The sequence below is a fragment of the Oncorhynchus mykiss genome, chromosome 15 (genome assembly GCF_013265735.2).
Source record: "Oncorhynchus mykiss isolate Arlee chromosome 15, USDA_OmykA_1.1, whole genome shotgun sequence".
Classification (NCBI taxonomy): Eukaryota; Metazoa; Chordata; class Actinopteri; order Salmoniformes; family Salmonidae; genus Oncorhynchus; species Oncorhynchus mykiss.
The window spans coordinates 76,268,612-76,296,090 of NC_048579.1; the positions used below are offsets into that span (position 1 = coordinate 76,268,612).

General features: G+C 45.7%; 1 protein-coding gene across 12 annotated transcripts in view; it reads left to right on the plus strand.

Moving 5' to 3' along the window:
• Nucleotides 1-27,479, plus strand: part of LOC118938861 (glutamate receptor-interacting protein 1-like) — a 738,669-nt gene that overhangs the window by 536,463 nt on the left and 174,727 nt on the right. For all 12 annotated transcript variants that reach the window (XM_036945416.1, XM_036945417.1, XM_036945409.1 and 9 more), the window contains 2 exons: nt 4,296-4,376; nt 27,319-27,454. In XM_036945416.1, the coding sequence (XP_036801311.1) occupies nt 4,296-4,376; nt 27,319-27,454 (217 nt within the window). The remainder of the gene's footprint in view (nt 1-4,295; nt 4,377-27,318; nt 27,455-27,479) is intronic.

Sequence of the window (27,479 nt, forward strand, 5' to 3'; positions counted from 1 at the left end):
GTCAGAGACTACTGGTGTTGTCTTCCTGGTCCTGTCAGAGACTACTGTTGTTGTCTTCCTGGTCCTGTCAGAGACTACTGGTGTTGTGTTCCTGGTCCTGTCAGAGACTACTGGTGTTGTGTTCCTGGTCCTGTCAGAGACTACTGGTGTTGTCTTCCTGGTCCTGTCAGAGACTACTGGTGTTGTGTTCCTGAGACTACTGGTTCTGTTCACGCTGCCGTCAGATGGTTATTTCAGCAGTGGAGCCGATAACTGTCTGTTGTCTCTGTACTAGGCGAGGGAAGGGGGTTCCTCTGTGTGCTGACCGACACACTGAGATGAAGGGATGTCAGTGGTTTGATTGAGCGTTGTCTTTCACCTCAACATGTCAACATGTCCAAGTCGTTATGCCGGCGTTGACAGGTTGGGTCGTCCAGGAGCCGCTCCGACACCGAGCCGCCAAGGAGAAACGTCTACCTGGTGACGGTGAAGACGGACAAACATGTTCAGTCTACAGAGCATTCAGAAAGTATTCAGACTCCTGCCCTTTTTTTCACCACATGTTGTTACGTTACAGCCTTATTTTAAAATGGAATAAATCAACTAAATTCCTCATCAACCTAGACATTTTTTTTTTTTTTTTTAATGTTTGCAAATTTATATACAAAAAAATATGTACATGCGTGTTCAGACCCTTTCCATCATGTTTCCGTTGATCATCCTTGAGATGTTTTCTACAACTTGATTGGAGTCCACCTGTGGTAAATTCAATTGATTGGACATGATTTGGAAAGGCAAACACACCTGTCTATATAAAGGTCCTACAGATGACAGTGCATTTCAGAGCAAAAACCAAGCCATGAGGTCGAAGGAGCTGTCCGTAGAGCTCCGAGGCAGGATTGTGTCGAGGCACAGATCTGTGGAAGGACACCAAAACATTTCTGCAGTATTGAAGTTCCCCAAGAACACAATGGCCTCCATTATTCTCAAATGGAAAAAGTGTGGAACCACCAAGACACTTCCTAGAGCTGGCCGCCCAGCCAATCTGAGCAATCGGGGGAGAAGGGCCTTGGTCAGGGAGGTGACCAAGAACCCCAATGGTCACTCTGACAGACTTCCAGAGTTCCTCTGTGGAGATGGGAGAACCTTCCAGAAGGACAACCATCTCTGCAGCACTCCACCAATCAAGGATTTATGGTAGAGTGGCCAGACGGAAGTCACTCCACAGTAAAAGGCACATGACAACCCGCTTGGAGTTTGCCAAAAGGCACCTAAAGGACTCTCAGACCATGAGAAACAAGATTCTCTGGTCTGATGAAACCAAGTTTGAACTCTTTGGTCTGAATGCCAAGCATCACCTCTAGAGGAAACCTAGCACCATCCCTACGGTGAAGCATGGTGGTGGCAACATCAATGATGAAACGAGAAAAGGACAGAGAGAGATCCTTGATGAAAACCTGCTCCAGAGAGCTCAGGACCTCAGACTGGGGTGAAGGTTCACCTTCCAACAGCACAACAACACTAACACAGGAGTGGCTTGGGGACAAGTCTCTGAATGTCCTTGAGTGGCCCAGCCAGAGCCCGGACTTGAACCCGATCGGACATCTCTAGAGACCTGAAAATAGCTATGCAGCAACGCTCCCCATCCAACCTGAAGAAGAAGACTCCAGGCTGCAATCGCTGCCAAAGGTGCTTCAACAAAGTACTGAGTAAAGGGTCTGAATACTTATGTAAATATAATATTTCAGTTTTTATTTTGAATACATTTACAAAAATGTGTGAATAGTTTTTTTCCCCTCATCAATCTACACACAATACCCCATAATGACATCACAATACCCCATAATGACATCACAATACCCCATAATGACATCACAATACCCCATAATGACATCACAATACCCCATAATGACAAAGCAAAACCTGTTTTTTTAGAAATGTTTGCTAATTTTTATTAAAAAAAATAAAAATGGAATATCACAGGCTGTAACGTAACAAAATGTGGAAAAATTAAAGTGAATATTTTCCCGAATGCACAGTGTGTATATATATACAGTGCCTTGCGAAAGTATTCGGCCCCCTTGAACTTTGCGACCTTTTGCCACAATTCAGGCTTCAAACATAAAGATATAAAACTGTATTTTTTTGTGAAGAATCAACAACAAGTGGGACACAATCATGAAGTGGAACGACATTTATTGGATATTTCAAACTTTTTTAACAAATCAAAAACTGAAAAATTGGGCGTGCAAAATTATTCAGCCCCCTTAAGTTAATACTTTGTAGCACCACCTTTTGCTGCGATTACAGCTGTAAGTCGCTTGGGGTATGTCTCTATCAGTTTTGCACATCGAGAGACTGACATTTTTTCCCATTCCTCCTTGCAAAACAGCTCGAGCTCAGTGAGGTTGGATGGAGAGCATTTGTGAACAGCAGTTTTCAGTTCTTTCCACAGATTCTCGATTGGATTCAGGTCTGGACTTTGACTTGGCCATTCTAACACCTGGATATGTTTATTTTTTAACCATTCCATTGTAGATTTTGCTTTATGTTTTGGATCATTGTCTTGTTGGAAGACAAATCTCCGTCCCAGTCTCAGTCTCTTTTGCAGACTCCATCAGGTTTTCTTCCAGAATGGTCCTGTATTTGGCTCCATCCATCTTCCCTGTCCCTGCTGAAGAAAAGCAGGCCCAAACCATGATGCTGCCACCACCATGTTTGACAGTGGGCATGGTGTGTTCAGGGTGATGAGCTGTGTTGCTTTTACGCCAAACATAACGTTTTGCATTGTTGCCAAAAAGTTCAATTTTGGTTTAATCTGACCAGAGCACCTTCTTCCACATGTTTGGTGTGTCTCCCAGGTGGCTTGTGGCAAACTTTAAACAACACTTTTTATGGATATCTTTAAGAAATGGCTTTCTTCTTGCTACTCTTCCATAAAGGCCAGATTTGTGCAATATACGACTGATTGTTGTCCTATGGACAGAGTCTCCCACCTCAGCTGTAGATCTCTGCAGTTCATCCAGAGTGATCATGGGCTGCTTGGCTGCATCTCTGATCAGTCTTCTCCTTGTATGAGCTGAAAGTTTAGAGGGACGGCCAGGTCTTGGTAGATTTGCAGTGGTCTGATACTCCTTCCATTTCAATATTATCGCTTGCACAGTGCTCCTTGGGATGTTTAAAGCTTGGGAAATCTTTTTGTATCCAAATCCGGCTTTAAACTTCTTCACAACAGTATCTCGGACCTGCCTGGTGTGTTCCTTGTTCTTCATGATGCTCTCTGCGCTTTTGACGGACCTCTGAGACTATCACAGTGCAGGTGCATTTATACGGAGACTTGATTACACACAGGTGGATTGTATTTATCATCATTAGTCATTAAGGTCAACATTGGATCATTCAGAGATCCTCACTGAACTTCTGGAGAGAGTTTGCTGCACTGAAAGTAAAGGGGCTGAATAATTTTGCACGCCCAATTTTTCAGTTTTTGATTTGTTAAAAAAGTTTGAAATATCCAATAAATGTCGTTCCACTTCATGATTGTGTCCCACTTGTTGTTGATTCTTCACAAAAAAAATACAGTTTTATATCTTTATGTTTGAAGCCTGAAATGTGGCAAAAGGTCACAAAGTTCAAGGGGGCCGAATACTTTCGCAAGGCACTGTATATATATATATATATGGTTGTAGTGCTATCTGACTCCTTGGTCCTGGTGAGAGGGTTGTTGACTGTGAGTAGTGCTATCTGACTCCTTGGTCCTGGTGAGAGGGTTGTTGACTGTGTGGTTGTGAGTGCTATCTGACCCCTTGGTCCTGGTGAGAGGGTTGTTGACTGTGAGTAGTGCTATCTGACTCCTTGGTCCTGGTGAGGGGGTTGTTGACTGTGTGGTTGTGAGTGCTATCTGACTCTTTGGTCCTGGTGAGGGGGTTGTTGACTCTGAGTAGTGCTATCTGACTCCTTGGTCCTGGTGAGAGGGTTGTTGACTGTGAGTAGTGCTATCTGACTCCTTGGTCCTGGTGAGAGGGTTGTTGACTGTGAGTAGTGCCATCTGACTCCTTGGTCCTGGTGAGAGGGTTGTTGACTGTGTGGTTGTGAGTGCTATCTGACTCCTTGGTCCTGGTGAGAGGGTTGTTGACTGTGAGTAGTGCCATCTGACTCCTTGGTCCTGGTGAGGGGGTTGTTGACTGTGTGGTTGTGAGTGCTATCTGACTCCTTGGTCCTGGTGAGGGGGTTGTTGACTGTGTGGTTGTGAGTGCTACAGTAGCCATCCCAACTCAGTAGCTGACAGTGTCTTTCCCTTCCTTGTTGTTCTCCAGATGAGGGGCCTTACACAAAGCACTCCAACCCCTCCAGGCCACCGGATGGAGCGCTGGCCATCAGGAGGCAGAGTATCCCAGGTAAGGATACATAACCTCTCGACCCTGACCTCTGACCCCTCACTGAGCCTGGACTTTTATTATCTCACCTATGAACCCTAACATGATTGTCCCCAAACGTGATCGACCCATCACCCCTTACCTGTCCTATTGGACACTAGTCACCTAATACCTCCCACCTACTACCTAACCCACACCTCCCAATGAGCTAGATGAACCCCTCCCCTCACCAGTCCTTTCCTAGGGCACACTAAGCAGTTCAATGCTCACTTCAATATGTTGTGATCTCTTACCTGCCTGTACCTGTCCTTACCTCACCTGACCCTCTGCCCCTTCACACCCGTAAATGTCTCTCTTTGCCTCTGAAAGAAACGGTCTGTGCTTCAACAATAGAAAACCTTTACAAACATTCTCTAGAATGTGTTGTTATCTCGTGGACTCAGTGAGCTCTATTAGAATGTGTTGTATCTCGTGGACTCAGTGAGCTCTATTAGAATGTGTTGTATCTCATGGACTCAGTGAGCTCTATTAGAATGTGTTGTATCTCGTGGACTCAGTGAGCTCTATTAGAATGTGTTGTATCTCGTGGACTCAGTGGGCTCTATCAGAATGTGTTGTTATCTCGTGGACTCAGTGAGCTCTATCAGAATGTGTTGTTATCTCGTGGACTCAGTGAGCTCTATTAGAATGTGTTGTATCTCGTGGACTCAGTGAGCTCTATCAGAATGTGTTGTATCTCGTGGACTCAGTGAGCTCTATTAGAATGTGTTGTTATCTCGTGGACTCAGTGAGCTCTATCAGAATGTGTTGTTATCTCGTGGACTCAGTGAGCTCTATCAGAATGTGTTGTTATCTCGTGGACTCAGTGAGCTCTATCAGAATGTGTTGTTATCTCGTGGACTCAGTGAGCTCTATCAGAATGTGTTGTTATCTCGTGGACTCAGTGAGCTCTATCAGAATGTGTTGTTATCTCGTGGACTCAGTGAGCTCTATCAGAATGTGTTGTTATCTCGTGGACTCAGTGAGCTCTATCAGAATGTGTTGTTATCTCGTGGACTCAGTGAGCTCTATCAGAATGTGTTGTTATCTCGTGGACTCAGTGAGCTCTATCAGAATGTGTTGTATCTCGTGGACTCAGTGAGCTCTATCAGAATGTGTTGTTATCTCGTGGACTCAGTGAGCTCTATCAGAATGTGTTGTATCTCGTGGACTCAGTGAGCTCTATTAGAATGTGTTGTTATCTCGTGGACTCAGTGAGCTCTATTAGAATGTGTTGTATCTCGTGGACTCAGTGAGCTCTATTAGAATGTGTTGTATCTCGTGGACTCAGTGAGCTCTATTAGAATGTGTTGTATCTCGTGGACTCAGTGAGCTCTATTAGAATGTGTTGTATCTCGTGGACTCAGTGAGCTCTATCAGAATGTGTTGTTATCTCGTGGACTCAGTGAGCTCTATCAGAATGTGTTGTTATCTCGTGGACTCAGTGAGCTCTATTAGAATGTGTTGTTATCTCGTGGACTCAGTGAGCTCTATTAGAATGTGTTGTATCTCGTGGACTCAGTGAGCTCTATCAGAATGTGTTGTTATCTCGTGGACTCAGTGAGCTCTATCAGAATGTGTTGTTATCTCGTGGACTCAGTGAGCTCTATCAGAATGTGTTGTTATCTCGTGGACTCAGTGAGCTCTATTAGAATGTGTTGTTATCTCGTGGACTCAGTGAGCTCTATCAGAATGTGTTGTTATCTCGTGGACTCAGTGAGCTCTATCAGAATGTGTTGTTATCTCGTGGACTCAGTGAGCTCTATCAGAATGTGTTGTTATCTCGTGGACTCAGTGAGCTCTATCAGAATGTGTTGTTATCTCGTGGACTCAGTGAGCTCTATCAGAATGTGTTGTTATCTCGTGGACTCAGTGAGCTCTATCAGAATGTGTTGTTATCTCGTGGACTCAGTGAGCTCTATCAGAATGTGTTGTTATCTCGTGGACTCAGTGAGCTCTATCAGAATGTGTTGTATCTCGTGGACTCAGTGAGCTCTATCAGAATGTGTTGTTATCTCGTGGACTCAGTGAGCTCTATTAGAATGTGTTGTATCTCGTGGACTCAGTGAGCTCTATTAGAATGTGTTGTATCTCGTGGACTCAGTGAGCTCTGTTAGAATGTGTTGTATCTCATGGACTCAGTGAGCTCTATCAGAATGTGTTGTTATCTCGTGGACTCAGTGAGCTCTATCAGAATGTGTTGTTATCTCGTGGACTCAGTGAGCTCTATCAGAATGTGTTGTTATCTCGTGGACTCAGTGGGCTCTATCAGAATGTGTTGTATATCATGGACTCAGTGGGCTCTATCAGAATGTGTTGTTATCTCGTGGACTCAGTGAGCTCTATTAGAATGTGTTGTATCTCGTGGACTCAGTGAGCTCTATTAGAATGTGTTGTATCTCGTGGACTCAGTGAGCTCTGTTAGAATGTGTTGTATCTCATGGACTCAGTGAGCTCTATCAGAATGTGTTGTTATCTCGTGGACTCAGTGAGCTCTATTAGAATGTGTTGTATCTCGTGGACTCAGTGAGCTCTATCAGAATGTGTTGTATCTCGTGGACTCAGTGAGCTCTATCAGAATGTGTTGTTATCTCGTGGACTCAGTGAGCTCTATTAGAATGTGTTGTATCTCGTGGACTCAGTGAGCTCTATTAGAATGTGTTGTATCTCGTGGACTCAGTGAGCTCTATTAGAATGTGTTGTATCTCGTGGACTCAGTGAGCTCTATTAGAATGTGTTGTATTTCGTGGACTCAGTGAGCTCTATTAGAATGTGTTGTATCTCGTGGACTCAGTGAGCTCTATTAGAATGTGTTGTATCTCGTGGACTCAGTGAGCTCTATTAGAATGTGTTGTATCTCGTGGACTCAGTGAGCTCTATCAGAATGTGTTGTATCGCTGGGAGCCAACTCTCTGAGTAACAGATTACTGGGCATGTGTTGCGTCTCCTGGCCTCGTCTGAGAGTTATTAACAAGCTGTTCTGTCAACAACAACAACAACAACGCCAGGCTCAGCTCTAGAGCGAGATAAAAGTGATATCCTTCACTGCCAAGCCACGCTGCTATTATACACACTGGCCTCATTGGCTTCAGAGAGAGAGTTTAGTCAGGGACAGACTGGGGGATGGATAGAGATGTTTGGATCTGTTTGAAAAAGAGGGAGATGGCGATTATGTTTTTTGTGAGAGAGATAGTGATTAGAATAACTAAATCAATTTTAAGTCCCCACGAGGATAGAATATGAGAGAGAGAGAGAGAGAGAGAGAGAGAGAGAGAGAGAGAGAGAGAGAGAGAGAGAGAGAGAGAGAGAGAGAGAGAGAGAGAGAGAGAGAGAGAGAGAGAGAGAGAGAATTGAAACAGTGTAGCAACAGTATTACCATATTATCCACTAGAGGTCGACCGATTATGATTTTTCAACACCGATTATTGGAGGACCAAAAAAGCCGATACCAATTAATCAACGATTTTGTTTATTTATTTATGTATTTGTAATAATAACAATTACAACAATACTGAATAAACACTTATTTTAACTTAATATAATAAATCAATAAAATCAATTTAGCCTCAAATAAATAATGAAACATGTTCAATCTGGTTTCAATAATGCAAAAACAAAGTGTTGGAGAAGAAAGTAAAAGTGCAATATGTGCCATGTAAAAAAGCTAACGTTTCAGTTCCTTGCTCAGAACATGAGAACATATGAAAGCTGGTGGTTCCTTTTAACACGAGTCTTCAATATTCCCAGGTAAGAAGTTTTAGGTTGTAGTTATTATAGGAATTATGGGACTATTTCCCTCTATACCATTTGTATTTCATTAACCTTTGACTATTGGATGTTCTTATAGGCACTTTAGTATTGCCAGTGTAACAGTATAGCTTCCGTCCCTCTCCTCGCTCCTCCCTGGGCTCGAACCAGCAACATAACGACAACAGCCACCATCGAAGCAGCATTACCCATGCAGAGCAAGGGGAACAACTACTAGAAGGCTCAAAGTGACGTTTGAAATGCTATTAGCGCGCGCTAACTAGCTAGCCATTTCACTTCGGTTACACCAGCCTCATCTGGTTCAGGGGGCTGTATCAATACCCTCCGTTGGTTCAGGGGACTGTATCAATACCCTCTGTTGGTTCAGGGGACTGTATCAATACCCTCTGTTGGTTCAGGGGACTGTATCAATACCCTCCGTTGGTTCAGGGGACTGTATCAATACCCTCTGTTGGTTCAGGGGACTGTATCAATACCCTCTGTTGGTTCAGGGACTGTTTCAATACCCTCTGTTGGTTCAGGGGACTGTATCAATACCCTCCGTTGGTTCAGTGGACTGTATCAATATCCTCCATTGGTTCAGGGGGCTGTATCAATACCCTCCGTTGGTTCAGGGGGCTGTATCAATACCCTCCGTTGGTTCAGGGGACTGTATCAATACCCTCCGTTGGTTCAGGGGGCTGTATCAATACCCTCCGTTGGTTCAGGGGGCTGTATCAATACCCTCCGTTGGTTCAGGGGGCTGTATCAATACCCTCCGTTGGTTCAGGGGACTGTATCAATACCCTCCGTTGGTTATCAATACCCTCCGTTGGTTATCAATACCCTCCGTTGGTTCAGGGGACTGTATCAATACCCTCCGTTGGTTCAGGGGACTGTATCAATACCGTCCGTTGGTTCAGGGGACTGTATCAATACCCTCCGTTGGTTCAGGGGACTGTATCAATACCCTCCGTTGGTTCAGGGGACTGTATCAATACCCTCCGTTGGTTCAGGGACTGTTTCCTCTTTGGTACTTATTGATTCCATTTGACCTGTTATATAGATGTGATGTACTTATCAGGTTAGAGTCATGGGGTTTGTGTTTTAGAGCTAGTTCCTGTTTAGTCCAACGCTCTAACCACTAGGCTACCCTGCCGCCCCAGGTTAGAGTCATGGGGTTTGTGTTTTAGAGCTAGTTCCTGTTTAGTCCAACGCTCTAACCACTAGGCTACCCTGCCTCCCCAGGTTAGAGTCATGGGGTTTGTGTTTTATAGCTAGTTCCTGTTTAGTCCAACGCTCTAACCACTAGGCTACCCTGCCTCCCCAGGTTAGAGTCATGGGGTTTGTGTTTTATAGCTAGTTCCTGTTTAGTCCAATGCTCTAACCACTAGGCTACCCTGCCGCCCCAGGTTAGAGTCATGGGGTTTGTGTTTTATAGCTAGTTCCTGTTTAGTCCAACGCTCTAACCACTAGGCTACCCTGCCGCCCCAGGTTAGAGTCATGGGGTTTGTGTTTTATAGCTAGTTCCTGTTTAGTCCAACGCTCTAACCACTAGGCTACCCTGCCGCCCCAGGTTAGAGTCATGGGGTTTGTGTTTTAGAGCTAGTTCCTGTTTAGTCCAACGCTCTAACCACTAGGCTACCCTGCCTCCCCAGGTTAGAGTCATGGGGTTTGTGTTTTATAGCTAGTTCCTGTTTAGTCCAACGCTCTAACCACTAGGCTACCCTGTCGCCCCAGGTTAGAGTCATGGGGTTTGTGTTTTATAGCTATTTCCTGTTTAGTCCAACGCTCTAACCACTAGGCTACCCTGCCGCCCCAGGTTAGAGTCATGGGGTTTGTGTTTTATAGCTAGTTCCTGTTTAGTCCAACGCTCTAACCACTAGGCTACCCTGCCGCCCCAGGTTAGAGTCATGGGGTTTGTGTTTTATAGCTAGTTCCTGTTTAGTCCAACGCTCTAACCACTAGGCTACCCTGCCTCCCCAGGTTAGAGTCATGGGGTTTGTGTTTTATAGCTAGTTCCTGTTTAGTCCAACGCTCTAACCACTAGGCTACCCTGCCTCCCCAGGTTAGAGTCATGGGGTTTGTGTTTTATAGCTAGTTCCTGTTTAGTCCAACGCTCTAACCACTAGGCTACCCTGCCTCCCCAGGTTAGAGTTATGGGGTTTGTGTTTTATAGCTAGTTCCTGTTTAGTCCAACGCTCTAACCACTAGGCTACCCTGCCTCCCCAGGTTAGAGTCATGGGGTTTGTGTTTTATAGCTAGTTCCTGTTTAGTCCAACGCTCTAACCACTAGGCTACCCTGCCGCCCCAGGTTACAGTTACGGGGTTTGTGTTTTATAGCTAGTTCCTGTTTAGTCCAACGCTCTAACCACTAGGCTACCCTGCCGCCCCAGGTTAGAGTCATGGGGTTTGTGTTTTAGAGCCAGTTCCTGTTTAGTCCAACGCTCTAACCACTAGGCTACCCTGCCGCCCCAGGTTAGAGTCATGGGGTTTGTGTTTTATAGCTAGTTCCTGTTTAGTCCAACGCTCTAACCACTAGGCTACCCTGCCTCCCCAGGTTAGAGTCATGGGGTTTGTGTTTTATAGCTAGTTCCTGTTTAGCCCAACGCTCTAACCACTAGGCTACCCTGCCTCCCCAGGTTAGAGTCATGGGGTTTGTGTTTTATAGCTAGTTCCTGTTTAGTCCAACGCTCTAACCACTAGGCTACCCTGCCGCCCCAGGTTAGAGTCATGGGGTTTGTGTTTTATAGCTAGTTCCTGTTTAGTCCAACGCTCTAACCACTAGGCTACCCTGCCGCCCCAGGTTAGAGTCATGGGGTTTGTGTTTTATAGCTAGTTCCTGTTTAGTCCAACGCTCTAACCACTAGGCTACCCTGCCGCCCCAGGTTAGAGTCATGGGGTTTGTGTTTTATAGCTAGTTCCTGTTTAGTCCAACGCTCTAACCACTAGGCTACCCTGTCGCCCCAGGTTAGAGTCATGGGGTTTGTGTTTTATAGCCAGTTCCTGTGTAGTCCAACGCTCTAACCACTAGGCTACCCTGCCTCCCCAGGTTAGAGTCATGGGGTTTGTGTTTTATAACTAGTTCCTGTTTAGTCCAACGCTCTAACCACTAGGCTACCCTGCCGCCCCAGGTTAGAGTCATGGGGTTTGTGTTTTATAGCTAGTTCCTGTTTAGTCCAACGCTCTAACCACTAGGCTACCCTGCCTCCCCAGGTTAGAGTCATGGGGTTTGTGTTTTATAGCTAGTTCCTGTTTAGTCCAACGCTCTAACCACTAGGCTACCCTGCCTCCCCAGGTTAGAGTCATGGGGTTTGTGTTTTAGAGCTAGTTCCTGTTTAGTCCAACGCTCTAACCACTAGGCTACCCTGCCTCCCCAGGTTAGAGTCATGGGGTTTGTGTTTTATAGCTAGTTCCTGTTTAGTCCAACGCTCTAACCACTAGGCTACCCTGCCGCCCCAGGTTAGAGTCATGGGGTTTGTGTTTTATAGCTAGTTCCTGTTTAGTCCAACGCTCTAACCACTAGGCTACCCTGCCGCCCCAGGTTAGAGTCATGGGGTTTGTGTTTTATAGCTAGTTCCTGTTTAGTCCAACGCTCTAACCACTAGGCTACCCTGTCGCCCCAGGTTAGAGTCATGGGGTTTGTGTTTTATAGCTAGTTCCTGTTTAGTCCAACGCTCTAACCACTAGGCTACCCTGCCGCCCCAGGTTAGAGTCATGGGGTTTGTGTTTTATAGCTAGTTCCTGTTTAGTCCAACGCTCTAACCACTAGGCTACCCTGCCGCCCCAGGTTAGAGTCATGGGGTTTGTGTTTTATAGCTAGTTCCTGTTTAGTCCAACGCTCTAACCACTAGGCTACCCTGCCGCCCCAGGTTAGAGTCATGGGGTTTGTGTTTTATAGCTAGTTCCTGTTTAGTCCAACGCTCTAACCACTAGGCTACCCTGTCGCCCCAGGTTAGAGTCATGGGGTTTGTGTTTTATAGCCAGTTCCTGTGTAGTCCAACGCTCTAACCACTAGGCTACCCTGCCTCCCCAGGTTAGAGTCATGGGGTTTGTGTTTTATAACTAGTTCCTGTTTAGTCCAACGCTCTAACCACTAGGCTACCCTGCCGCCCCAGGTTAGAGTCATGGGGTTTGTGTTTTATAGCTAGTTCCTGTTTAGTCCAACGCTCTAACCACTAGGCTACCCTGCCTCCCCAGGTTAGAGTCATGGGGTTTGTGTTTTATAGCTAGTTCCTGTTTAGTCCAACGCTCTAACCACTAGGCTACCCTGCCTCCCCAGGTTAGAGTCATGGGGTTTGTGTTTTAGAGCTAGTTCCTGTTTAGTCCAACGCTCTAACCACTAGGCTACCCTGCCTCCCCAGGTTAGAGTCATGGGGTTTGTGTTTTATAGCTAGTTCCTGTTTAGTCCAACGCTCTAACCACTAGGCTACCCTGCCGCCCCAGGTTAGAGTCATGGGGTTTGTGTTTTATAGCTAGTTCCTGTTTAGTCCAACGCTCTAACCACTAGGCTACCCTGTCGCCCCAGGTTAGAGTCATGGGGTTTGTGTTTTATAGCTAGTTCCTGTTTAGTCCAACGCTCTAACCACTAGGCTACCCTGTCGCCCCAGGTTAGAGTCATGGGGTTTGTGTTTTATAGCTAGTTCCTGTTTAGTCCAACGCTCTAACCACTAGGCTACCCTGCCTCCCCAGGTTAGAGTCATGGGGTTTGTGTTTTATAGCTATTTCCTGTTTAGTCCAACGCTCTAACCACTAGGCTACCCTGCCTCCCCAGGTTAGAGTCATGGGGTTTGTGTTTTATAGCTAGTTCCTGTTTTATTTGTTTTGATGAAACCAGAGTTATAGGAAATGATAACTCAGAGAGGTTATGAGCATCCGGGAGCCATTTTACGAGACGACAGATAGAAGGTGTCAACGACTACGTGCTTTTTAAACAGACAGTAAATGCATGAACCAACTCTGAAACACTCTTTCACTCTTTCTCTCTCTTTCTCCTAACAGACTTAATGCATTCTGCAAGTCTTGTCTTGAATTTCTGAAGCACTTGTTGATTCAAATATAGTTGTTTGCACAGATGACTTCATCCTCTCCACGCCCACACACAGTGAGATGACGGGAGAGAGAGAGAGAGAGAGATCGTGAGAGGTCAAGGGTGATAGGGAAAGAAAGAACTCAAGAAAGAGAGAAAAATGTGTGACTACCTACCTGTCTGTCTGTCACTCGGGTGCTGTGGGAGAGGTGGGAGAGGTGTGAGACAGTCAGTCTGTCTCTCTGTCCCTCTGGTGCTGTGGGAGAGGTGTGAGACAGTCTGTCTCTCTGTCCCTCTGGTGCTGTGGGAGAGGCGGGAGAGAGGTGAGACATTCTGCCTGTCTGTCTGTCCCTCTGGTGCTGTGGGAGGTGTGGGAGAGGTGGAGAAGTTGGAGAGAGAGGAGATGGGAGGTTAACACAGTCAGATCCTGAAAAGAGAGAGAACAGAGGAGAGAGAACAGAGAGAGAACAGAGGAGAGAGAGAGAGAACAGAGGAGAGAGAGAGAACAGAGGAGAGAGGAGAGAGGAGAGAGGAGAGAGAAGAGAGAAGAGAGAAGAGAGAACAGAGGAGAGAGAAGAGAGAACAGAGAACAGAGGAGAGAGAACAGAGAGAGCAAAACATCTCTGTTAGACCCAGAAACCATTCATCCTCTCTGGTACACATGTTAACCTGTAGAAATATCTCCTCATCTCTTAGAGACGAGCACCAATGACAGGAACACCCTGCAGGGCATACGGTATGCTGGCTCTAAGTTCAGGCAGCCATAGAAGCTGAGATTAGTTGGAAAAGGTCCCTCCTATATCATTTGTGTCCGAGATCACCGTTTCAGGGGCAGTGGCCTTTCTCTACGGCTGATTGATGCTCAGTGGTCACCTTATATCAACTCTAGCATGTTGTAAACTGGGCTGATTTGGTTCAGTGCAGATTACCAGGCACAGCAGCGAATCTTCAGAAAGGGGAACCGAGGCCCTGGGTCCCCTCTCTTCCTTCCTCTTTGTCCCTCTCGCAAACCCGCACACATGCACACACACACTCCTTCCCCTCTCCGAGGCCCCGGGTCCCCTCTCTTCCTTCCTGTTTGTCCCCTTCGCACACATGCACACACACACTCCTTCCCCTCTTCCGAGGCCCCGGGTCCCATTTCTTCCTTCCTGTTTGTCCCCTTCGCACACACACACTCCTTCCCCTCTCCGAGGCCCCGGGTCCCCTCTCTTCCTTCCTGTTTGTCCCCTTCGCACACATGCACACACACACTCCTTCCCCTCTCCGAGGCCCCGGGTCCCCTCTCTTCCTTCCTGTTTGTCCCCCTCGCACACCGCACACACGCACACACACTCCTTCCCCTCTCCGAGGCCCCGGGTCCCCTCTCTTCCTTCCTGTTTGTCCCCTTCGCACACACACACTCCTTCCCCTCCCCGTCACAACTCTGCCAGCCAGCTAGCTAGCGCTTCCGATTAGCCGCAAACCCGCTAGCACGGAAATGACTTCAGCTGTGCACGGATACCCCGCCCCCCCACGACTACCCCAACACCAAACTCCTTTTCTCCATCCTGAAGCCCCCTTTGGCATTCTCATCAATATGCAAATGACTTAAGTTAACATTTAATTAAAGGGTAGAATGACTTGGTCTTTTTCAATGATATGCTTAGTGGGCGAGACACTGACAGGACAGGCTGTCTGGCAGCACCTAGCTTGTACCTGAACTACTTCTCAAATGGCACGCTGTCCCCTATATATGTCCCCTATATATGTCCCCTATATATGTGCCCTATATATTTCCCCTATATATGTGCCATATATATGTCCCCTATATATGTCCCCTATATATGTCCCCTATATATTTCCCCTATATATGTGCCATATATATGTCCCCTATATATGTCCCATATATATGTCCCCTATATATGTGCCCTATATATGTGCCCTATATATGTCCCCTATATATGTCCCCTGTATATGTGGCCTATATATGTCCCCTATATATGTGCCATATATATGTCCCCTATATATGTCCCCTATAAATGTCCCCTATATAGTGCATTACTTTTGATAGATCTGAGGCCAGTGGTTTGTAGTGTAGCAACCATGCTGTAGTGTAGTAACCATGTTGTAGTGTAGCAACCATGCTGTAGTGTAGTAACCATGCTGTAGTGTAGTAACCATGTTGTAGTGTCCAGGGGTTTGTAGTGTAGTAACCATGTTGTAGTGTAGTAACCATGTAGTAGTGTAGTAACCATGTTGTAGTGTAGTAACTGTGTTGTAGTGTCCAGGGGTTTGTAGTGTAGTAACCATATGGTAGTGTAGTAACCATGTTGTAGTGTAGTAACCATGTTGTAGTGTCCAGGGGTTTGTAGTGTAGTAACCATGCTGTAGTGTAGTAACCATGTTGTAGTGTAGTAACCATGTTGTAGTGTAGTAACCATGTGGTAGTGTCCAGGGGTTTGTAGTGTAGTAACCATATGGTAGTGTAGTAACCATGTTGTAGTGTAGTAACCATGTTGTAGTGTAGTAACCATGTTGTAGTGTAGTAACCATGTTGTAGTGTAGTAACCATGTTGTAGTGTCCAGGGGTTTGTAGTGTAGTAACCATGTTGTAGTGTAGTAACCATGTTGTAGTGTAGTAACCATGTTGTAGTGTAGTAACCATGTTGTAGTGTAGTAACCATGTTGTAGTGTCCAGGGGTTTGTAGTGTAGTAACCATATGGTAGTGTAGTAACCATGTGGTAGTGTAGTAACCATGTTGTAGTGTAGTAACCATGTTGTAGTGTAGTAACCATGTTGTAGTGTAGTAACCATGTTGTAGTGTAGTAACCATGGTGTAGTGTCCAGGGGTTTGTAGTGTAGTAACCATGTTGTAGTGTAGTAACCATGTGGTAGTGTAGTAACCATGCTGTAGTGTAGTAACCATGTTGTAGTGTAGTAACCATGTGGTAGTGTAGTAACCATGGTGTAGTGTAGTAACCATGGTGTAGTGTAGTAACCATGTTGTAGTGTAGTAACCATGTTGTAGTGTCCAGGGGTTTGTAGTGTAGTAACCATATGGTAGTGTAGTAACCATGTTGTAGTGTAGTAACCATGTTGTAGTGTAGTAACCATGTTGTAGTGTAGTAACCATGTTGTAGTGTAGTAACCATGCTGTAGTGTAGTAACCATGTTGTAGTGTAGTAACCATGTTGTAGTGTAGTAACCATGTTGTAGTGTAGTAACCATGTTGTAGTGTCCAGGGGTTTGTAGTGTAGTAACCATGTTGTAGTGTAGTAACCATGTTGTAGTGTCCAGGGGGTTGTAGTGTAGTAACCACGTTGTAGTGTAGTAACCATATGGTAGTGTAGTAACCATGTTGTAGTGTAGTAACCATGTTGTAGTGTCCAGGGGTTTGTAGTGTAGTAACCATATGGTAGTGTAGTAACCATGTTGTAGTGTAGTAACCATGTTGCAGTGTCCAGGGGTTTGTAGTGTAGTAACCATGTGGTAGTGTAGTAACCATGTTGTAGTGTAGTAACCATGTTGTAGTGTAGTAACCATGTTGTAGTGTAGTAACCATGTTGCAGTGTCCAGGGGTTTGTAGTGTAGTAACCATGTGGTAGTGTAGTAACCATGCTGTAGTGTAGTAACCATGTTGTAGTGTAGTAACCGTGTTGTAGTGTAGTAACCATGTTGTAGTGTAGTAACCATGTTGTAGTGTAGTAACCATGTGGTAGTGTAGTAACCATGTTGTAGTGTAGTAACCATGTTGTAGTGTAGTAACCATGTGGTAGTGTAGTAACCATGTTGTAGTTTAGTAACCATGCTGTAGTGTAGTAACCATGACATAGTGTAGTAACCATGTTGTAGTGTAGTAACCATGTTGTAGTGTCCAGGGGTTTGTAGTGTAGTAACCATATGGTAGTGTAGTAACCATGTTGTAGTGTAGTAACCATGTTGTAGTGTAGTAACCATGTTGTAGTGTAGTAACCATGTTGTAGTGTAGTAACCATGTTGTAGTGTAGTAACCATGTTGTAGTGTAGTAACCATGTTGTAGTGTAGTAACCATGTTGCAGTGTCCAGGGGTTTGTAGTGTAGTAACCATGTGGTAGTGTAGTAACCATGCTGTAGTGTAGTAACCATGTTGTAGTGTAGTAACCATGTGGTAGTGTAGTAACCGTGTTGTAGTGTAGTAACCATGTTGTAGTGTAGTAACCATGTTGTAGTGTAGTAACCATGTTGTAGTGTCCAGGGGTTTGTAGTGTAGTAACCATGTGGTAGTGTAGTAACCATGCTGTAGTGTAGTAACCATGTTGTAGTGTAGTAACCATGTGGTAGTGTAGTAACCGTGTTGTATTGTAGTAACCATGTTGTAGTGTAGTAACCATGTTGCAGTGTCCAGGGGTTTGTAGTGTAGTAACCATGTGGTAGTGTCCAGGGGTTTGTAGTGTAGTAACCATGTGGTAGTGTAGTAACCATGCTGTAGTGTAGTAACCATGTTGTAGTGTAGTAACCATGTGGTAGTGTAGTAACCGTGTTGTAGTGTAGTAACCATGTTGTAGTGTAGTAACCATGTTGTAGTGTCCAGGGGTTTGTAGTGTAGTAACCATGTTGTAGTGTAGTAACCGTGTTGTAGTGTAGTAACCATGTTGTAGTGTAGTAACCGTGTTGTAGTGTAGTAACCATGTTGTAGTGTAGTAACCGTGTGGTAGTGTAGTAACCATGTTGTAGTGTAGTAACCATGCTGTAGTGTAGTAACCATGTTGTAGTGTAGTAACCATGTTGTAGTGTAGTAACCATGTTGTAGTGTCCAGGGGTTTGTAGTGTAGTAACCATGTGGTAGTGTAGTAACCGTGTTGTAGTGTAGTAACCATGTTGTAGTGTAGTAACCATGTGGTAGTGTAGTAACCATGTTGTAGTGTAGTAACCATGTTGTAGTGTAGTAACCGTGTTGTAGTGTAGTAACCGTGTGGTAGTGTAGTAACCATGTTGTAGTGTAGTAACCATGCTGTAGTGTAGTAACCATGTTGTAGTGTAGTAACCATGTTGTAGTGTAGTAACCATGTTGTAGTGTCCAGGGGTTTGTAGTGTAGTAACCATGTTGTAGTGTAGTAACCGTGTTGTAGTGTAGTAACCATGTTGTAGTGTAGTAACCGTGTTGTAGTGTAGTAACCATGTTGTAGTGTAGTAACCGTGTGGTAGTGTAGTAACCATGTTGTAGTGTAGTAACCATGCTGTAGTGTAGTAACCATGTTGTAGTGTAGTAACCATGTTGTAGTGTAGTAACCATGTTGCAGTGTCCAGGGGTTTGTAGTGTAGTAACCATGTGGTAGTGTAGTAACCATGCTGTAGTTTAGTAACCATGCTGTAGTGTAGTAACCATGACGTAGTGTAGTAACCATGTTGTAGTGTAGTAACCATGTTGTAGTGTAGTAACCATGTTGTAGTGTAGTAACCATGTGGTAGTGTAGTAACCATGTGGTAGTGTAGTAACCATGTGGTAGTGTAGTAACCATGTTGTAGTGTTGTAACCATGTTGTAGTGTCCAGGGGTTTGTAGTGTAGTAACCATGTTGTAGTGTAGTAACCATGTTGTAGTGTCCAAGGGTTTGTAGTGTAGTAACCATGTTGTAGTGTAGTAACCATGTTGTAGTGTAGTAACCATGTGGTAGTGTAGTAACCATGTGGTAGTGTAGTAACCATGTTGTAGTGTCCAGGGGTTTGTAGTTTAGTTACCATGTGGTAGTGTCCAGGGGTTTGTAGTGTTGTAACCATGTGGTAGTGTCCAGGGGTTTGTAGTGTAGTAACCATGTGGTTGTGTCCAGGGGTTTGTAGTTTAGTAACCATGTGGTAGTGTAGTAACCATGTGGTAGTTTCCAGGGGTTTGTAGTGTAGTAACCATGTGGTAGTGTAGTAACCATGTGGTAGTGTCCAGGGGTTTGTAGTGTAGTAACCATGTTGTAGTGTAGTAACCACGTGGTAGTGTCCAGGGGTTTGTAGTGTAGTAACCATGTGGTAGTGTAGTAACCATGTTGTAGTGTAGTAACCACGTGGTAGTGTCCAGGGGTTTGTAGTGTAGTAACCATGTTGTAGTGTAGTAACCATGTTGTAGTGTAGTAACCACGTGGTAGTGTCCAGGGGTTTGTAGTGTAGTAACCATGTTGTAGTGTAGTAACCATGTTGCAGTGTCCAGGGGTTTGTAGTGTAGTAACCATGTGGTAGTGTAGTAACCATGTTGTAGTGTAGTAACCATGTTGTAGTGTAGTAACCATGTTGTAGTGTAGTAACCATGTTGTAGTGTAGTAACCATGTTGTAGTGTAGTAACCATGTTGTAGTGTAGTAACCATGTTGTAGTGTAGTAACCATGTTGTAGTGTAGTAACCATGTTGTAGTGTAGTAACCATGTTGTAGTGTCCAGGGGTTTGTAGTGTAGTAACCATGTGGTAGTGTAGTAACCACGTGGTAGTGTAGTAACCATGTGGTAGTGTCCAGGGGGTTGTAGTGTAGTAACCACGTTGTAGTGTAGTAACCATGTTGTAGTGTAGTAACCATGTTGTAGTGTAGTAACCATGTTGTAGTGTCCAGGGGTTTGTAGTGTAGTAACCATGTTGTAGTGTAGTAACCATGTTGTAGTGTAGTAACCATGTTGTAGTGTAGTAACCATGGTGTAGTGTAGTAACCATGTGGTAGTGTAGTAACCATGTGGTAGTGTAGTAACCATGTTGTAGTGTAGTAACCATGTTGTAGTGTTGTAACCATGTTGTAGTGTCCAGGGGTTTGTAGTGTAGTAACCATGTTGTAGTGTAGTAACCATGTTGTAGTGTAGTAACCATGTTGTAGTGTAGTAACCATGGTGTAGTGTAGTAACCATGTTGTAGTGTAGTAACCATGTTGTAGTGTAGTAACCATGTTGTAGTGTAGTAACCATGGTGTAGTGTAGTAACCATGTTGTAGTGTAGTAACCATGTTGTAGTGTAGTAACCATGTTGTAGTGTAGTAACCATGTTGTAGTGTCCAGGGGTTTGTAGTGTAGTAACCATGTTGTAGTGTAGTAACCATGTTGTAGTGTAGTAACCATGGTGTAGTGTAGTAACCATGTTGTAGTGTAGTAACCATGTTGTAGTGTAGTAACCATGTTGTAGTGTCCAGGGGTTTGTAGTGTAGTAACCATGTTGTAGTGTAGTAACCATGTTGTAGTGTAGTAACCATGTTGTAGTGTAGTAACCATGTTGTAGTGTAGTAACCATGTTGTAGTGTAGTAACCATGTTGTAGTGTAGTAACCATGTTGTAGTGTAGTAACCATGTTGTAGTGTAGTAACCATGTTGTAGTGTAGTAACCATGTGGTAGTGTAGTAACCATGTTGTAGTGTAGTAACCATGTTGTAGTGTAGTAACCATGTTGTAGTGTAGTAACCATGTTGTAGTGTAGTAACCATGGTGTAGTGTAATAACCATGTTGTAGTGTAGTAACCATGTTGTAGTGTAGTAACCATGTTGTAGTGTAGTAACCATGTTGTAGTGTAGTAACCATGTTGTAGTGTCCAGGGGTTTGTAGTGTAGTAACCATGTTGTAGTGTAGTAACCATGTTGTAGTGTAGTAACCATGTTGTAGTGTAGTAACCATGGTGTAGTGTAGTAACCATGTTGTAGTGTAGTAACCATGTTGTAGTGTAGTAACCATGTTGTAGTGTAGTAACCATGTTGTAGTGTCCAGGGGTTTGTAGTGTAGTAACCATGTGGTAGTGTAGTAACCATGTGGTAGTTTAGTAACCATGTTGTAGTGTAGTAACCATGGTGTAGTGTAGTAACCATGGTGTAGTGTAGTAACCATGGTGTAGTGTAGTAACCATGTTGTAGTGTAGTAACCATGTTGTAGTGTCCAGGGGTTTGTAGTGTAGTAACCATATGGTAGTGTAGTAACCATGTTGTAGTGTAGTAACCATGTTGTAGTGTAGTAACCATGTTGTAGTGTAGTAACCATGTGGTAGTGTAGTAACCACATTGTAGTGTAGTAACCATGTTGTAGTGTAGTAACCATGTGGTAGTGTAGTAACCACATTGTAGTGTAGTAACCATGCTGTAGTGTAGTAACCATGTGGTAGTGTAGTAACCACATTGTAGTGTAGTAACCATGCTGTAGTGTAGTAACCATGTGGTAGTGTAGTAACCATGTTGTAGTGTAGTAACCATGGTGTAGTGTAGTAACCATGGTGTAGTGTAGTAACCATGTTGTAGTGTAGTAACCATGTTGTAGTGTCCAGGGGTTTGTAGTGTAGTAACCATGTGGTAGTGTAGTAACCATGTTGTAGTGTAGTAACCATGTGGTAGTTTAGTAACCATGTTGTAGTGTCCAGGGGTTTGTAGTGTAGTAACCATGTGGTAGTGTAGTAACCATGTTGTAGTGTAGTAACCATGCTGTAGTGTAGTAACCATGTGGTAGTGTAGTAACCATGTTGTAGTGTAGTAACCATGGTGTAGTGTAGTAACCATGGTGTAGTGTAGTAACCATGTGGTAGTGTAGTAACCACATTGTAGTGTAGTAACCATGCTGTAGTGTAGTAACCATGTGGTAGTGTAGTAACCATGTTGTAGTGTAGTAACCATGGTGTAGTGTAGTAACCATGGTGTAGTGTAGTAACCATGTTGTAGTGTAGTAACCATGTTGTAGTGTCCAGGGGTTTGTAGTGTAGTAACCATGTGGTAGTGTAGTAACCATGTTGTAGTGTAGTAACCATGTTGTAGTGTAGTAACCATGTTGTAGTGTAGTAACCATGTTGTAGTGTAGTAACCATGCTGTAGTGTCCAGGGGTTTGTAGTGTAGTAACCATGTGGTAGTGTAGTAACCATGTGGTAGTGTAGTAACCATGTTGTAGTGTAGTAACCATGGTGTAGTGTAGTAACCATGGTGTAGTGTAGTAACCATGTTGTAGTGTAGTAACCATGTTGTAGTGTCCAGGGGTTTGTAGTGTAGTAACCATGTGGTAGTGTAGTAACCATGTTGTAGTGTAGTAACCATGTTGTAGTGTAGTAACCATGTGGTAGTGTAGTAACCATGGTGTAGTGTAGTAACCATGGTGTAGTGTAGTAACCATGTTGTAGTGTAGTAACCATGTGGTAGTTTAGTAACCATGTTGTAGTGTAGTAACCATGGTGTAGTGTAGTAACCATGGTGTAGTGTAGTAACCATGGTGTAGTGTAGTAACCATGGTGTAGTGTAGTAACCATGTTGTAGTGTAGTAACCATGTGGTAGTTTAGTAACCATGTTGTAGTGTAGTAACCATGGTGTAGTGTAGTAACCATGGTGTAGTGTAGTAACCATGGTGTAGTGTAGTAACCATGGTGTAGTGTAGTAACCATGGTGTAGTGTAGTAACCATGGTGTAGTGTTGTAACCATGTTGTAGTGTCCAGGGGTTTGTAGTGTAGTAACAACCCTAGATGTGTGTCTGGACTATATCTCCTGGAAGGATGAAGTAGCATGAATAAAATAATGTTTTATTAATGAAAAAATGTCCATGATTATTTGAACATGTTGGTAACCAGTTGTATAAAAGTGTCAATGCCCTGGAAGACGGTGTTTTGGAGGATAATATATTGGCACAGAGTGCCGGCCCTCGACAAGCCAATGTGCTGTATCCTCCAAACACCAGTTTATCACTTAACTAAACAGTAGACGGAGAGTTAAAGGAGGACAGAGGAGGACAGGGTTCATGTCCTCTGTTCCTTGGTGTCACTACATCACGCGGTTTTAAAGTGTCCTGGACAGTGTCCCTGCTGCGTGCTGTTCTCAGGGCCATCTGTCAGGCCTGCTCACTAGGGAAATGACTGAGCAGGAGAAGGACATTTTGTCTGACGCAGTCCCCTTGTCTCACTGTCCTCTAACCCTACTACCACACTGGACATGAACAGGCACAGAGGAGAGGATGTGACCTATGGGGGTGGGGTGGGGGGGTGATAGACGCGAGGGAGAGGAAGGGAGGATAGGACATAGGAAAGGGCAGAGGAGAGGAGGAGGAGGAGGAGGAGGTGATTAGAGGAGGAGGAGGAGGAGATTAGAGGAGGAGGAGGTGATTAGAGGAGGAGGAGGAGGAGATTAGACGAGGAGAGGAGGAGGTGATTAGAGGAGGGGAGGAGGAGGAGATTAGAGGATCAGAGGAAGAGGTGATTAGAGGAGGAGAGGAGGAGGTGATTAGAGGAGGAGAGTGGAGGAGGAGGAGGAGGTGATTAGAGGAGGAGGAGGAGGTGATTAGAGGAGGAGGAGGAGGAGGTGATTGGAGGAGGAGGAGGAGGTGATTAGAGGAGGAGAGTGTAGGAGAGGAGGAGATTGAGATTGAGATTGGAGGAGGAGGTGATTAGAGGAGGAGAGTGGAGGAGAGGAGGAGGAGGAGAGAGGACAAGGAGAGGAGGAGGAGGAGGAGGGAGGACAAGGAGAGAGGAGAGGAGAGGAGGAGAGAGGAAGAGAGTGGATGAGGAGAGATGAAGAGGAGAGAGGAGAGAGGAGGAGGAGAGGAGGAGGAGAGAGAGAGAGACAGAGGCTTGTTTCTCTCTCTTGATCGTATCTCTCACCACTCATCTCCATTCTAAGAGGCTTATCCACATTCTGAGCATCACAGACAGGAATATAACCCACCAGATCACAGCCTGGTCTGTGGGCTTTTGGAACAGAGAGACAGTTTGTCTCTTCACAGTGTGATGCACAATTCATTCACCCTCCAGTGTTCACAGAACCATAGTTGACTGGTTATGTTGATGAAGACCCTCCAGACAGACTGTCTCAGATTGTAGTGGTTAGATATGACTGGTTATGTTGATGAAGACCCTCCAGACAGACTGTCTCAGATTGTAGTGGTTAGATATGACTGGTTATGTTGATGAAGACCCTCCAGACAGACTGTCTCAGATTGTAGTGGTTAGATATGACTGGTTATGTTGATGAAGACCATCCAGACAGACTGTCTCAGATTGTAGTGTTGATGAAGACCATCCAGACAGACTGTCTCAGATTGTAGTGGTTAGATTTGACTGGTTATGTTGATGAAGACCATCCAGACTGTCTCAGATTGTAGTGGTTAGATATGACTGGTTATGTTGATGAAGACCCTTCAGACAGACTGTCTCAGATTGTAGTGTTGATGAAGACCATCTAGACAGACTGTCTCAGATTGTAGTGGTTAGATATGACTGGTTATGTTGATGAAGACCATCCAGACAGACTGTCTCAGATTGTAGTGGTTAGATATGACTGGTTATGTTGATGAAGACCCTCCAGACAGACTGTCTCAGATTGTAGTGGTTAGATATGACTGTCCTCTCCTCATTCCCCTCAACCATCCCCAACCCAGTCCTCTCCTCATTCCTCATTCCCCTCAACCATCCCCACCCCCACCCCCGCTCTCCTCCCTATCCCTTGCCCTCCCCCTCTCATCCATCCCTCCCCCTCCCATCCATCCCTCCCTCATCTCTTCTCCTCCCTCCTCCTCTTCTCTCCTCACCTCCCTATCTCTCCCCTTTCACCTCTCCTCTCATCTATCCCTATATCTCCCATTCCCCTATCCCTCGCCCTCTGCTCCCCTCCCTCCCTCCCTCCCTCTCCCTCCCTCCCTCCCTCCCTCCCTCCCTCCCTCCCTCCCTCCCTCCCTCCCTCCCTCCCTCCCTCCCTCCCTCCCTCCCTCCCTCCCTCCCTCCCTCCCTCAGGGTCAGCTGGTTGTGTGATGGGGGTGACAGGTTGCTCCTCCCCTCCCTCCCTCCTCCCCTCCCTCCCTCCCTCCCTCCCTCCCTCCCTCCCTCCCTCCCTCCCTCCCTCCCTCCCTCCCTCCCTCCCTGCCTCAGGGTCAGCTGGTTGTGTGATGGGGGTGACAGGTTGCTCCCTCCCTCCCTCCCTGCCTCAGGGTCAGCTGGTTGTGTGATGGGGGTGACAGGTTGCTCCCTCCCTCCCTCCCTCCCTCAGGGTCAGCTGGTTGTGTGATGGGGGTGACAGGTTGCTCCACCTGGGTCATTAGAATGTTGCCACACTGCAGATGGATGGATATGGGGATCTGACATCTCCTGTGGTGTGTGTGTGTGTGTGTGTGTGTGTGTGTGTGTGTGTGTGTGTGTGTGTGTGTGTGTGTGTGTGTGTGTGTGTGTGTGTGTGTGTGTGTGTGTGTGTGTGTGTGTGTGTGTGTGCATTCCCCTCACACATCTCCACCTCACCCCTTGCAGGATGGGAAGGTACTCTCGAGGTTAAGAGTGTTGGACCTTATGGCTGAATTAGCTAGCTGGTGTTCTTCTCTGTGTCCAATACAACCCTGTTCTCTGAAAGACATCTCCTCCTCAACATGGCAGTTGGACAGACACAGAGACATCCACAACCCTGTCCTCTGATAGTCTCCAGACAGACACAGAGACATCCACAGCCCTGTCCTCTGATAGTCGACAGACAGACAGACAGACAGACAGACAGACAGACAGACAGACAGACAGACAGACAGACAGTGTCCCCTATGGGTCTTGGTAGAAAGTAGTGCACTACATAGGGAATAGGGCTCTGGTCTAAAGTAGTCCACTATATAGGGAATAGGGCTCTGGTCTAAAGTAGTGCACTATATAGGGAATAGGGCTCTGGTCTAAAGTAGTGCACTATATAAGGAATAGGGCTCTGGTCTAAAGTAGTGCACTATATAGGGAATAGGGCTCTGGTCTAAAGTAGTGCACTATACAGGGAATAGGGCTCTAGTCTAAAGTAGTGCACTATATAGGGAATAGGGCTCTGGTCTAAAGTAGTGTACTATATAGGGAATAGTGTACCATTTAGGACATTTCCTTTTTATGTTGCTGCTGAAGTGAGATGTGATGTGTCTGTCTGTTTTATCTGGAGCCTGAGGACATGGAGGAAACCAGCAACTAACTCTCTGTCCTACCTACCATCACTATTTATGGACTGACTGAAAGGAGAGGAGAGTAGAGATATTTCACACTGTTCCTCAGTGAAGAGAGGCTGAGAGTAGGGGAAAAGAGAGAGAGAGAGAGAGGAGGAGAGTTGAGGGGGAGGAGAGAGAGAGGATGAGGAGAGGAGAGAGAGGGGGAGGGAGAGGAGAGAGAGAGGAGAAGTTGGAGAGAGAGAGGGAGAGGAGAGAGAGAGAGAGAGGGGGAGAGGAGGAGGAGAGAGAGAGGAGGAGGAGGAGAGAGAGGGAGAGGATGAGAGAGAGAGAGGAGGAGAGAGAGGGAGAGGAGAGGCGAGGAGAAGAGAGGAGAGGAGAGAGAGGAGGAGGAGAGAGGGAGAGGAGAGAGAGAGAGGAGGAGAGAGAGGGAGAGGAGAGGCGAGGAGAAGAGAGGAGAGGAGAAAGAGAGAGGAGGAGGAGAGAGGGAGAGGAGAGAGAGAGAGGGATGAGGAGAGAGAGAAGAGAGGAGGAGAGGCGGAGAGGAGAGGAGAGAGGGATTTCACAAGAAGAGAGGCTGCAAGGCAGCTGTGGACAATGCAGAGACTGAGAGAAACCGTATTGTTGTGTATGATGGTGAAGAGAGGATTTGCATTAGGACGTTGGGGGAAGTGGAGAGGGAAGAAGAGACAGAGGGAGGGAAATACTGAAGAGACTGTCACATGACTTCAGGAGAGAGAGAGAGAGAGAGAGAGAGAGAGAGAGAGAGAGAGAGAGAGAGAGAGAGAGAGAGAGAGAGAGAGAGAGAGAGAGAGAGAGAGAGAGAGAGAGAGAGAGAGAGAGAGAGAGAGAGAGAGAGAGAGAGAGAGAGAGAGAGAGAGAGAGAGAGAGAGAGAGAGAGAGAGAGAGAGAGACTGGGAGAGATAGAGACTGGGAGAGATAGAGACTGGGAGAGATAGAGAGAGAGAGAGAGAGAGAGAGAGACACTGGGAGAGAGAGAGAGACACTGGGAGAGATAGATAGATAGAGAGAGAGAGAGAGAGAGAGAGAGAGAGAGACTGGGAGAGAGAGAGAGACACTGGGAGAGATAGATAGAGAGAGAGACACAGGGAGAGAGAGAGAAACCATTCAACCGTTCATCTTGCCGCTGCTTCCTTCCTGATAAGGAGTTGAGGACAGCGTGTTGACAGTCCTTTTCAGAGGAGGAGGAGGAGAGGACAGGAGGAAGGATCTCGTGTTCTGCATCATGTTGGGGCCTGTTCGGTCTCCGCACCTCTCTCATCGCCTGTCCCCCTTCCTCCCCTCTTCCTCCTCTCCTCTCTCAGATGAGTTTAAGGGCTCCAGTGTTGTAGAGTTAATGAAGAAAGAGGGAACCACACTCGGCCTCACTGTGTCCGGGGGCGTCGACAAGGATGGAAAACCTCGGGTGTCCAACCTGCGCCAGGGAGGCATCGCTGCTAGGTAACTCACACATGTCCAGCATCAC